General features: G+C 42.3%; 1 protein-coding gene across 1 annotated transcript in view; it reads right to left on the reverse strand.

Annotated features, from left to right (window-relative positions):
* The window catches only part of ABCC12 (ATP binding cassette subfamily C member 12), a 97559-nt gene that overhangs the window by 56607 nt on the left and 27151 nt on the right, over positions 1 to 13801 (reverse strand). The window contains exons 3-8 of the mRNA XM_043599141.1: positions 10135 to 10290; positions 6024 to 6171; positions 5501 to 5734; positions 4067 to 4240; positions 3468 to 3615; positions 134 to 282 (exon numbers count right to left, since the gene is read on the reverse strand). Of these exons, the coding sequence (XP_043455076.1) occupies positions 134 to 282; positions 3468 to 3615; positions 4067 to 4240; positions 5501 to 5734; positions 6024 to 6171; positions 10135 to 10290 (1009 nt within the window). The remainder of the gene's footprint in view (positions 1 to 133; positions 283 to 3467; positions 3616 to 4066; positions 4241 to 5500; positions 5735 to 6023; positions 6172 to 10134; positions 10291 to 13801) is intronic.

The raw sequence follows: 13801 nt of genomic DNA on the forward strand, positions 1-13801 counted from the left end.
CATGGTAGAATTCTGGCCCTTCTGTGATTGAGTACTCTGATGCCAGTGCTGGGAAAAGGCGAGGAGGAGCTTCCCAGCTGGCACTGTCCAGTGTTGGAATATGAAGGAGGCCAGCTCTAGAGATGGTTCTTACCACTGGGGCGGTGAGCCTGCGTCTCAAGAGGATGTGGCAGGTGAATGTCAATACAATGGCTATGGTAGATGCAATGGAGGCCAGGGCTGAGTTTCCACTTTGAACAAATCCAGCTTTTTCCAGTAATTTCCTTTCCCTCTTCCTTATATCTGTAAATAGAAAATGGTCCATGATGGACTTATTTTGCAGCACTAAGAAATGCATCTATCCTTGGGGCACCTGGGTGGCTCAGTCAGTTAAGCATCCGACTCTTGATTTGGGCTCAAAACATGATCTCACGGTTTGTGGGCTTGAGTCCTATGTCAAACTCTGCTGACAGTGTGGAGCCTACTTGGGATTCTCTCTCTCCTTCTCTCTTTGCCCCTCCCCACTAGTGCTATCTCTTTCTCTTCTCCTTCTCCCTTCTCTCTCTCGCTCTCAAATAAATAAATAAACATTAAAAAGAAAAAGAGAAGAAATGTATTTACCTTTGCCTGATCCTCCTGCAAGTGAGTGTTAAGGACTCTGGTAGTGAAGTTTAAATTAGAGTAAGCACAGAAAGCTCTGGGAACAAACTGGAAGCTTAGTGTTGTCAGCTGCCATATTGGATGGTGTCTGAGGTCTCTTGCAATCCTGAATCTGTGTCAGGATTCATACACTTGGATGCCTACAGATGCCAGGCAAGTAATGTAAATGAAGGGAGTGGACAGAGAGTAAGACCAGAAGGAGGGTGTGGAATGTGGCAAAATGGGGACCACATGCCTCAGTGAAAGGGGCAGCCACCTCTCAGTGCAGAGCATCCAGGGTCATCAGATCTTCAACTGTTCTAAAGTCTGGGATCTGGAATTTTGTGGGACACGTTTCCACGTTTTGTGGGACACGTTGGGAACTAACTGAAAGAAGTTTTAAATACAAAGCACATGTGCCAGCCTGAAGGCTGCCAGATTGGGGCTCCTGTATCCCAGGACCATCTACAAAAGCCCAAGAGCATTTCTGCCTTTCATAAGTCCAGTTGGGGTCCATGCCTCTGCACTGCTCACAAATTAAATTCAAGCCTCCTTCTCCTGGTGTTTAAAGTTATTTACTCTAATTCCAAACTCTTCTGCAAAAACCCTTTCACACTAGCAACAGGGCACCATTGCCATTCTTACTGAGTGCTGTTCTGAACATTGCACAGTGTTCTCATAGATCACGCTCATCACCGTGTGAAAAAAGAGGCTATTATTATGCTCTCTGGCAGGACAGGAAAGTCATAGCAGGTTAAGTAACTTGCCTTTTAAGTAGTCAAGGCAGAGTTGGAAACCAGTTCTACTGCAATCCAAAACTCTGGTGTCCATATGCCCTTTGCCTCTAGAATACACAGACACCTCCTTTTCCCCAAGCACACCCTTGCATATCCTTCTCTAGGCCTTTGCTCCTACTAGGGGTCTTCCCCAGCTCTGTTTGTGTCTGAATCCTTGCTATTCTTCAAGGCCTTTCTAAAAAATGCCACTTCCACCATGACACTTTTCCTGATCTCTCCAACCTGATATGCTCACCCCTTCACCCCCTGGAGCTTCTCTCCATTTCCCTTATGGCCTTTTCCCGATTTTAACCTATAGTTAATCCATGTTCACTAATTCAACAAATTTTAACCTGATGTCTACTGTAGGACAGGTGCTGTGCTTGGTGTTGGAAAGTATAGGAGTAAACAGCGTTTTAGCTCTCTTTCAGTAGGGAGACAGACAATAAAGAAATAAACAAATTCTATCATTACAAATTTGTTGGGTGATATGAAATAAATGAACAGGGTAAAGTGAATTAAAGGAACTGGTAGGGAATGAACTTGCTTAGGACTGTGGTCAAGAAGGCATCTTTGATCAGTGACATCGAGAGAAGGCACAAAGTCAACATGAACATCCATCACGAGAGCATTTCAGGCAGAGGAAACAGTAACTGCAAAGATCATGAGGCATGAATGAAGATAGGAGGTTCACAGGGCTCACACGAGTTATCAAGGGTTAGGATAAGATGTGATGAGCTCATAGAGGTCATCAGGGGCCAGATCACATTGGATCTAATAGGCCATTTAAAGGAATTTGATTTAAATCAAAAGTCCTAAATTGGAATAATCTAAGTGTAATAAGAAGCCACTAAATATTTTTAGCAGGGAAGGGCAGGATCTGATTGACATTTTTAAAAGGTCACACTGGCTTCTGAGAACATAATGGATTTCAGGGGGAAGGAGAAAAGAAAGTGTTGCATCTAAAACTTCTTTCCATAGTCCAGAAGGAAGAGAATATTGGTTTGCACTAGAGTGACAGTGGAATGAAGAGAAGCAGACAGATTCCAGATATATTCTAAAGGTAGAGCCAACAAACTTATAGCTATTATTGAGCTTAGTTAGCTCAAACTCCCATCATCTTAAAAGCAGGGACTCTTTCTAATCCTTTTGTGCATCTCCTATGACCTTGTACATAGTAGGAAGTTCGTGAATATTTATTGAATTAAACTGACTCAGGTTAAATTGAATCAAATTAAATTGAAAGAAGTCAAATGGAATCAAATGGAATCAAATCATTGTACTAAAGTGAGTTTAATGTGTGAGGAAGTGTGTCTGGGTCTTCAAGGAAGTTCGCATAGGGCTGCCAGCATCCCAACCTGCGACACTTCCTTTGGCAAGCTCAGAAGCAAGCTTTCTAAAGTCACTCCTTAAAACACGGATATACAGCTTCAGGCCCAATTACATGCTGGTCTAAAAGTGTAATTGTAGATCCAGAGAGTCAATTGTAACAGTGGTTCAGATCATTAACCGGCCAACCATCTGAGTCTATGTCAGCAATTATGTAAATGTTCCTGCAATTAGATTTGCATTTATATTTGATTGAAATGGTTTTAATATCATCTTTTTTAAAAAAGCTATATATGTATCCTCTTATCTGTGGAAAGAATACCGAGTCAGGGGGTCATTCAATCATGATGAAGTTGCTGCAGGCAAGGAGCTATATATGTAAGTGTGAGTATATGTGTGTGTGTGTGTAGACATCTTCTAAGCTGAGGAAATAGCTTGAGATAGCTCTTCCTCTCTTCATATTGTTTTAGTGTGTTATTTTTGTAAAAGGTAAATGGTCAGTATCAGCATCCACATGTCTTTTTAAAGGCTAAACCATATGTCATTCACCTGCTACGTCCTTGGGCTCACCAGAACAGATACCTGGGTCTATTAAAATCTTTGTAATCCCTTAAAAAGCCTGAAAAGCAGCTTAGAGGGGCCCCACATCCCCCCTTCTGGAATTCCTGGCCCCAGAACCTTAAGAACTCCTTAGAAGAGTACATTCTACAGGGTAAGTGGTTCTTCAAGACCTGCGCATCCTACCTTGAATGGTATTGGTAAAAGATTTCTCCCAGGCATACATTTTAATCAGCTTGATGCAAGTCAGAAACTCATTCATTGTCTGAACTCGCTTGTCTGTCACTGAAATTGCTGATCTTCGAAAAGCTGAATTGAGCTTAGCCATAAACATCTGAAATCAAGGTAAAAAGTGTTCAGAGAGAATTGCTGAGTTGCAGTTGGCCTAAAAATCCAGAGATTGGAGTATAAGTGCCAGGGAAAGTTCTAAGGGAAGCTGGACTGAGATTCTCAGTCATCCTTGCCTTGAGTTGTGGTAGCTGATGTGGACCAGAGGACACCACTGGGGATCAGGCAAGTGATATAAACACAGGAATTGCTAGTATGCAAAGAGAGTGCTGGAGACTATGACAAACTGAAAGCCATACCTCTCTCCCCCAGCACATTCAAATTCAAGTTCTTAAAAAAAATGCAATATGCCAACAAAAGAAAGCACATCTGTAGGCACAAAATGGGGACACAGGCTTCAGGTCCACACCCTGGAAATAAAGCCTTCTATCCAATTGAGAACATGTGTGCACAATACAAGCATACAACAGTTTATAGTTGCAAAGACCTGCCATTACCTGGATGGGGATGAATATGATGTACACAGATATCCCAATGAGAGCTGTGGGCCCCAGAATGAAAAAGGCATACACTGCACAAACAGCCATTAGGATCGGGATGGTGGCTGGCAAGGGACAAAAGAAGGCAGCTTCAAACAAGGAATAACTATCACTTGATAGTATATTGAGCACCTGGAAAGAAAGCACAAAGGTTCAGCTTTGGAAGTGTCACCCAAACATTTCCTCAACTGAAGGCTTTCAGAATGGTTGAGGGGTCTGAGTAGAGAAGAAAAACTACCTTAAATGGAGAGGGGTGTTGCCAGGGGACCAACATGATAAGTTTTGTGGTTCCATTCTGATCTGATCTTGGAGAGGCTGATCTTTAGGACAGAGAGTCCCAGTGAAGAGTAATATTGCCCTCTAAAAGCATACTGGAGAAATGGCTAGCTGCCTAACCTTTATCTATCTCTCCTTCTTCCTGCTTTATTCAGAGCAGTAGCATGCCCAGCTAAAAGACTATATTTTTCAGCCTCCTTTGTGGAAAGAATGTGGCCATGTGACTGTGTAACACATGTCAAACGGGAGTTTGGGAATTAATTCTTAAAGGGAAGCAATTCAACTTAGAGGACATATATCTTTGCTCTTCTCTCCCTCCTCTTACCAGCTATCTGAAACATGGTTGGGATGACTGGACCTCCAAAATCCATCCTGAACCATTATGAGAGCCATGTGCTAGGATAGTGACAAAGAAAGATAAGAAGATACAGAAGTCCCCATACCATCCCTGAATTGGTCTGGTCCAGACTCCTTTTGAGAGTGAAATAAATTCATCTTGCTTAATCTACTGTTATTTTGGATTTTCTTGTTCTATGCAGCTGAGTTCATCATAAGATGCTTTAGACATACTGAAAGAGCAACTGTAAGAAAGAAGCAAGTCCCTTACCTCATGCCACCTGGGATTCCCTTGACTAAGAACATTTTATTGTGTAAATGCTAAGAATCTTAACACTAAGATTCAAGGGCTTGAGAATATATAAGTTCTGAAGTCCAGTAAGTGTAGTCTTTATTATGACTTTGGCACCCTAAATACTATACAATCAGAATTATTGGATCCATTGTTCATTCATTTTCTTTAAATGCCTGTGATGTGTTCCTTACTGCCTCAGTGTCCTCACTAACAATCAAAGGGATTGGATAAGGTCATCCCGAAACCCTACCTCAACTCAAACAAGGAAGAATTTCCAAATTCTCCAGCTTGAATGGAGCCCTCCCTTCATTGAATTCCTCTCATGTTTTGAGTCTTCCTCACTTCACTTAGCAGGGATATGGGATATAATGGGCAGGACATTGGAAAAATAGAAGGAAGTCATATGCATTATCCAGAAAGTACATCTCACTCAGAGTCAGGATTTAGGATTTCGTTTTCTAAAATTAAACTCTGGACCAGCTTACCTCTCCAACAGAGATGTGTGCCAGCGTCTTGAAGGACACCAGGTTTTCAAAAACCAGGGTGGAGATGGCCACCTTCAACCGGATTGCTGTGCGGTAATTTATGGCCCAGGCAAGGGCCCAAAAGAGCACTTTGGTAAACTCAGTAGCAAAAAGGGCTATGCACAGGCCAATGCCAACCCAGACATTCCTAGAAATGCTCTCAGTCTGTTGGAGGATTTGGTGAATGAGAACCGTCTGTAAAATAGCACAATGGAGAGAGGAGAGGGCCGCTGGAGGTTGAGGTTGGTATAGGAAGCCTCAGATAATGTCAGCAAACTGATTTTATGAGGCAAACTTTTTAATTAATTTCAGTGGTTGCTGCTGTGCTTGACAAGGATTAACTTTATGAAAATTTTCCCCCAAGGAGCTCAAAGATAATGACAATGTACTAAACCCACCAGCCTGTAGAGAAAGTAGCTAATGACATTCTTTGTCAGTCTGGGGACCTGTTTGACAAGGCAGAAGAAGGGCCATCCTCACTCACCGGCCCTATGGCTGCCATGATAATGCACAGGATGTTGGCCACAATATCCATCAAAACACGCGTCCTTTGGAATTTCCAGACCACTCGGCCCAGAGAGGCTTTCTCAGGACCCACCCTTTCCACCTCTTCATCCCAAAGGATTCGAAATCTGTGATGAAAGAACAGGAAGAAGGAAAGGGACTTACATTTCCACTTGTTGTTTGAAGCTACTTCGATGGACAAATCTCGCAAAGGTGCTCAGCACAACCCTCATCCCTGGCAGTGGTGGCTCCACACAAGCAACAGTGACTCTCCTTTCTTCCTTTCCAGGGCAGATGGGATACAGGAGGGGCAGGGGGCAAAGCCTTGGCACAAGCACAGGCTGGTATCTAACACTTGGGCACTTTCCAGGCCTTCATTTCCTGCTCCTAGTGCCCATCTCTGGCACAACACCAGTTCTGATAAAAGCAGAAAGAAAGAAAGAAAGAAAGAAAGAAAGAAAGAAAGAGGCACAGAGGAAAGACAAGAATAATCTTCCCTAGGACAGGGAGGAGTTTGTCCATCTCAGAGATCTGAAAGAAGGGCAATGAGACAAGAGTGTGCTGAAGGAGAAGGACTGACATGATACTGGGAGGCGAGGCAGAACCAAACCCCGTGGGACCCGTAATTCTGAGAAAGGAGTTTAGGTTTCTTTTCAAGAGCAAAGGAAGGCTTTGCAGGTTTTTAAGCCCTAGTGATAAGATATTTTACACATCTAAAAGATCATTCTGGTAGCTGTGAGACTAGTGGATTATAGGGAGGAACAAAGGATAAAGCAGGGGACCACAGCAGGAGACTGTGACATCCCGGGAGAAGTGGCCTGGATTTAAGAAAAGTGGATTTTGGGAAAGATGAACAGAGACAACATAATGAACTGATGAACTAGATGTGGAAGAAAAGGGAAGGAGAATTAAGGATCCCAACTTTCTGACTTGATCAACTGTGTGAATGGAGTTTGTTGAGAAGAGGAAAAGAGGAAGAAGAGAAGAGCATCATCAGGTTGGGGCCCTGGATCAAGAACACAGCTTTAGACTATAATCATCAAGACAGTATGGTACTGGCACAAGAACAGACATTCAGATCAATAGAACAGAATAGAGAACCCAGAAATGGACCCACAAACGTATGGCCAACTAATCTTTGACAAAGCAGGAAATATCCAATGGAATAAACACAATCTCTTCAGCAAGTGGTGCTGGGAAAACTGAACAGCGACATGCAGAAGAACAAACCTGGACCACTTTCTTACACCATACACAGAAAAATAAACTCAAATGGATGAAAGACCTCAATGTAAGACAGGAAGCCATCAAAATTCTCGAGGAGAAAGCAGGCTAAAACCTCTTTGATCTTGGCCGCAGCAACTTCTTACTCAACACATCTCCGGAGGCAAGGGAAACAAAAGCAAAAATGAGCTATTGGGACCTCATCAAAATAAAAAGCTTCCACAGGGAAGGAAACAGTCAGCAAAACTAAAAGGCAACTGACAGAATGGGATAAGATATTTGCAAATGACATATCAGATAAAGGGTTAGTATCCAAAATCTATAAAGAACTTGCCAAACTCAACACCCAAAAAAACCAAATAATCCAGTGAAGAAATGGGCAAAAGACATGAATAGACACTTCTCCAAAGAAGACATCCAGATGGCCAACCGACACATGAAAAAAATGCTCCACATCACTCATCATCAGGGAAATACAAATCAAAACCACAATGAGATACCACCTTACACCTATCAGAATGGCTAACATTAACAACTCAGGCAACAACAGATGTTGGCGAGGATGCAGAGAAAGAGGATCTCTTTTGCATTGCTGGTGGGAATGCAAGCTGGTGTAGCCATTCTGGAAAACAGTATGGAGTGTTTCTCAAAAAGTTAAAAATAGAACTACCCTATGACCCAGCAATTACACTACTAGGTATTTATCCAAGGGATACAGGTGTGCTGTTTCGAAGGGGCACATGCACCCCAATGTTTATAGCAGCACTATCAACAATAGCCAAAGTATGGAAAGAGCCCAAATGTCCATCGATGGATTAATGGATAAAGAAGATGTGGTACATATATACAATGGAGCATTACTCAGCAATCAAAAAGAATGAAACCTTGCCATTTGCAACTACGTAAACAGAACTAGAGGGTATTATGCTAAGCAAAATTAGTCAGACAAAAGAAAGACTTCACTCATATGAGGACTTTAAGACACAGAACAGATGAACATAAGGGAAGGGAAGCAAAAATAATATAAAAACAGGGAGGGGGACAAAGCATAAGAGACCCTTAAATATGGAGAACAAGCTGAGGGTTATTGGGGGCGGGGGGGAGATGGGAGGGGCGATGGGCTAAATGGGTAAGAGCATTAAGAAATCTACTCCTGAAATCATTGTTGCACTATATGCTAACGAATTTGGATGTAAATTAAAAAACAAAATAAAAATAAAAATAAAAATAAATTTTAAAAAAGATCACAGCTTTAGATATAAGATGCTTGTGAGTCATTCAAGTGCAACTGTCCAATTGGATGCTGGGCATATGAATTCAGAGTCTGGAACAGATGCATGGATTGAAGTAGCCTGTTGTTAAGGTTGCATATGGTGTTGTCTTTGAAGTGGGTAAGTTCACCTAGGAACAGGCATAGAATGGAAGAGAAGAGGATCCAAATTGATGCTGGGTAGATGGAAGGAAACATTAAAAACAGACAGGAAGTACTGTCCAGAGAAATAGAAGGAAAATCCAATACTACACAGGCACTGGTCCAGTCCAGCCCCTTCTCTCTGAGCTCACTAGCAACTTGCTCTGGAGTGTAGATTTTGGGAAACTTTCATTGAATTAAATGTATACAACACACAGATGAGGGAAAGCACAACTGTAGAAACAATTGCAAGACCATGATTAAAGCTCCTATCCCTTTGAGCACATACTTCAGGCAATGCCTTGCACTTTACCCCCTGTGGCCAAAGATAAGAAGACTCCCAGAAGAAACAAGTGCAGAAGAAGGCTTTGAGAATTTTTCCATTAAGACATTATGATTCATAGCAACATTAAAGGTCAATGCAGATGGTAGAAAGAATTAATGTCTTTATACTTATGCTGACATAGAAAAGTGTTTGTAAATGCTTACTAAAAACAGCAAAGTTGTTAAATATATAGTGTGCTTCACTGTGTTTAAAGAAAAAACCCATGACATGTAAGTAGGGGGAATAAGAAGAGGTACTGATCAGCAGATCAGCGCACAGAGTGTGCTTAATCAGAGTAGAAAAATTTTGGATACATCAACACCAACATTTAACAATGCTGACCTGTGGGGATCAGAGTTGGAGTATGGTGGGGATACTCCCACTTCTTAAATGTTTGTTGCTTTAACATTAGAATGAATATTAATTAGGTAGAATCAATGAAAGTTACATTTTTTGCAAATCAAAACTGTCAAATATTGGTGGCTTCATTTGGTTCAACCTAAACATACTTTGCAATATAAAAGCTCAATAATGATTTTTTAATGCTTATTTATTTTTGAGATAGAGAGAGACAGAGCATGAGCAGGGGAGGAGCAAAGAGTGAGGGAGACAGAATCCAAAGCAGGCTCCAGGCTACAATGTCAGCACAGAGCCTGATGTAGGGCTTGAACTCACAAACTGTGAGATCATGACCTGAGCTGAAGTTGGACGCTCAACTGACTGAGCCACCCAAGTGCCCCAAAATCCCAAAAATGATTTTTAAAGCAAAATGCAATGCCTAGAGCTGCCTGCAGCAGCAGCCCAGGTGGGTCTGGCCAGCTTAGTGTGAAGTGAAATTCTGGTCACCCTCATCCTGTTGTAGTGCTCCTACAATTCACCAACAACCCAGCCAGCATGGTCCTGAGCCTCAGGCAATAGCTCTCAATCAATCCTTTTTACACACCAAATCTCCCCAATTCTTGCCTCCCCAAATAAGTTGAGTCAGCCCAATCCTGCTTTACAGAGCAGCCACTGAGGAGGGCCACCAGTGACCTGGAGGTGTCCATTTCCACACCCAGGAAATGGGTGCACACAAAGGGCTCTTCATAGGGTGAGCTCCTCTCCTGAGGTAACCCAAGTGAATCCTCGTACCTTTTGGCATTGGTGTCTGATGAGTCATATGGTGACATCGGGGGCAGGGTGTCCGCAGTCAGTGTATGCTTATAGCCCCTAACCATCACTGGTGTAAGCCAGGAAAATGTAGCGAAGGAGAGCAGTCCTGCATCATCCACAGGGTTGGGTGCCAGCCTAAGACAAATGAGACACTCTGCATTCCAGGGCATAGTTGCCATTTTCCTGAGTCCCTGACTTGAGTTCTTAACTATAGTAATAACCACAGCCACACTTAGAATCCATGATTACCACGCATTATCCCTTTGAGCAGTGGTATATACTGGAACCAGCTCATAGCACCTTGTGAGAGTTGATTGTAAGACTTTCAGGAGTTTTGCAAGTTAGTTGCTAAACACAGCCAATATTAAAAATCACATAATTTTAAATAAATTATCTTAAGGACAAAGGTAATAACTATTTGAAACTCATAATTTCCTAATTATTTTACTAGATTTTACTAGTATCTATGCTGTTTAGATCATGTAAATCTATTTTATCTGTATGGTAGAAATACCATATAACAGTGTGATACTGCACATCCCTTCCCAACTTTGCATTCAGCGGCATCACATTGGCTTCAAATTGCCAACGGTAGGAGTATTCACACCATAAAAATCAATAAATGCTACAAACCCAGGGAATTTTTTTAGTGAGCCAGTGTTGAACATTTACCAATTTTCAAGCCTCATGACCATGAGAAAGAGGGTACCTGATCCATTTGTCATGAGGAAATTAAGGCCTATAAGCTGATTATCAGAAGTCAGGTGCATGTCTTGTGCTCTCAGGAATATGGGGAAGGTGCAGAGCAGGACATGCCACCATGTCGGGGGGAGGCTACCTAAACAGACAAATGCTGGAGGCAAATTCTGGATTTATTGTGATGATGGAATGAATTAATACATTTAAAATGTTATGGATACATAAATATTAGCTAGTAGGTAAAAGAGGATGGGAGAGAGGAAAGAGAGGAGGAGAAAAAAGAAATGGAAAGGAACAGGAGGAAAAGGAGAGCAAAGAAAAAGAAAGAGAAGGAGGAGAAAGAACAAACATTAGAGGAAAAGAGAAGAAAAGAAAGAAGAGGAAGAGGAAATAAAGGAGGAAAAAACTCGTGTTTGCCCTTGAGAAGTTAGCCATCTAAGACAGAACAAAGTCAGAGACATAGAGTAATATCTACTGGTTACTGAATGTTTAGTATATTCTGGACCCTGCAACAGCTCTATATTTGTAGCAGATGCTGCCAGGATGTCCTGGGTCACAGCCTCTTGTCACATGTACCCCTGATCTCAGCTATAGGGGACAGTGTCATGCAAGCTAAGGCTCAAGCTGACAGTGTCCCATCTCAAATGCAAGCTGTGTCTCATTTCACCACCTGTTTCAGTGCCTTCTCGGAAGCATAAGTGCAGCTCAAAATTGCAGGGGGTTGGTGCCCCCAGGGACAAATCTTAACTAATGGAGTATAGGAACCCCTGGATAAATGCACTCCCTCATCCTTCGGGTGGAAAATTGTGCACTTTCTCAGGAGGATGTAGTAGAATCCAGTCCCCATTCCTACAGCAGTGACACTGATGACACCTGTTGTCATTCCCTGCCTCACTTCCCCTAAATATTCCCTCCTGCTCCCATGATCACCTCCTAAATGAGCTACCTGCATCCAAATTCTTGACTCAGGCTCTGCTTTTGGAGAACCCAAGCTAAGATACTATTAACAAGGTAATATGTACCCAGCATGTAGTTAAATTTCCTAAAATATGGCTTTTATGATACAGTCTTGCATTACCTTGTATAATTTTACAACAAATAAGTGGGAGTGCAGAAGGTGAGTATAATGATCCCATTTCATAGACAAGAACATCATGGCATAAAGAAGTTACAGTGCTTGGAGGAGAGGAGACAAGATGGCAGAACAGCTGTAAGTTTTTTGTGCATCTTGCATCCATAAAATACAGCCGAACCAACACTAAACCTCCTGCACACCTAGAAAACTGATCTGAAGATTAACACAACAATCTGCACAACCTGAACCACAGAACTCAGTAGGTACTCACGCAGAGAGGTAAACTAGGGGAGAGAGAAGCTGTGGAGGGCAGGGAGCCACTTTTGCATGCAGAGAGAGGATGGAGATGGGGGAGAGTACAGGAAAAGCACCCCCCCAAAGCAGCTGGAGAGAAAGTGAAAAAGTGTAAACAGCCGCAGGGACTGAACCAAAAAGGGAGAAAGGAGAAAGGAGAGGGTTTAAATTCCATTAAGACTCTATAAACAGGGGGAGCACAGAGTCTGAAACTCCACAGCTCAATATCTGGCAGTGCTCTGGTGGGAAGGGTGAATCTCCAAGAGTCCAGAGGTCTTAGGGCCACATGGGGATAGTTGGTTCCCCTGCTGAGAAGACACCTGGTAGAGGCTGTGTGGGTCCCCCAAAGGCAAGGTCCCAGTGAACCTGGGAGAACAACCACATTTGCTGGTGCTGGAACAAGGTCGTTAAGGGTGAAGGCTGGTGCCAGATGTGTGTTGTGATTTTCCATAATCCCTGAAACACTGCTGCTAAACTATCACGTGAACTTTTTCTGGGGCAGTCTGGCATCCGGCCGCAGTCTCTGGGCATCAGCAGCAGCACGGTCCTGCAAACATTCCTGGGTGTGGCTGGCACCTGGCCATTGCTCGGTGAGACCCTTCCACAGAGGGGCAGAATGGGTCAAATCTGCAGTCCCTCAGAAGTAAGGGATCTGGAAAAACAGCCACATCTGAGACAAAACTCAGGAGGGAGGTGCAGCCTGGGGCTTGGTCACAGACTGTGTAAGAGCAGGGAGTGGATGGAAGCCAAACACAAAGGACAGGTGCATGATTGCGGATCGGGGAGAACAGAGTTCTGATACTAGAGACTGGGTAGCTGGGTGATGCCATTTTCACCACTCCCGTGCATGTGCATACACACCTACAAGCGCCATAACAATCCACCCCAGTAAGCTAAACAGCACCGTCTGGTGGAGAATGGAGCTGTTACACCAAGCCCCGCCCAACTGGGCCAACGTTGCTCTTCAGGAACACAAGTCTCTCCACACGCTTAGTTTATGGACTATAAAGTGCTTCATAGTTTGACTTCTAGGGGAAAATGAAGTAATTTCAGTCATATTTCAGTTTGTTCACTGATACATCTATTCAATTTTCTTTCTTTCTTGTTTTTCCTTTTTTCTCCTTTTTTTGTCTCTTTTCTTTTTCTTGAATACAGAAAGAGGAAAAAACTCATTTTTATTTTCAATTTTTATTAAAAATACTTTTCAACTTTTTTAGTATATTTTCACTTTTGTGTGATTTTTTTTCAAATTCTATTTTACTTTCATCATTTCATTTTAGTCTACCTCCGTGTATTCATTTTTTTCAGATTTTGAAATGATTTCCTTTTTGTTCTTTCTTTCCCCTTTTTTCTCTAATCTATCAAGCCACTTTGAACACTCAGACCAAAACACACCTAGGATCTAGCATCATTTATTCGATTTGTGTGTGTGTGTGAGTTTTTAATTTTTTTAATTTTAATGTTTTTTAAATTTTAATTTTTTACCTCATTAATTCCTTTTCTCCCTTCAAAATGATGAAACGAAGGTATTCACCCCAAAAGAAAGAGCACAAAGAAACGACACCCAGGGACTTAACC

This window comes from Prionailurus bengalensis, chromosome E2 (assembly GCF_016509475.1).
Source record: "Prionailurus bengalensis isolate Pbe53 chromosome E2, Fcat_Pben_1.1_paternal_pri, whole genome shotgun sequence".
NCBI classification, from domain to species: domain Eukaryota; kingdom Metazoa; phylum Chordata; class Mammalia; order Carnivora; family Felidae; genus Prionailurus; species Prionailurus bengalensis.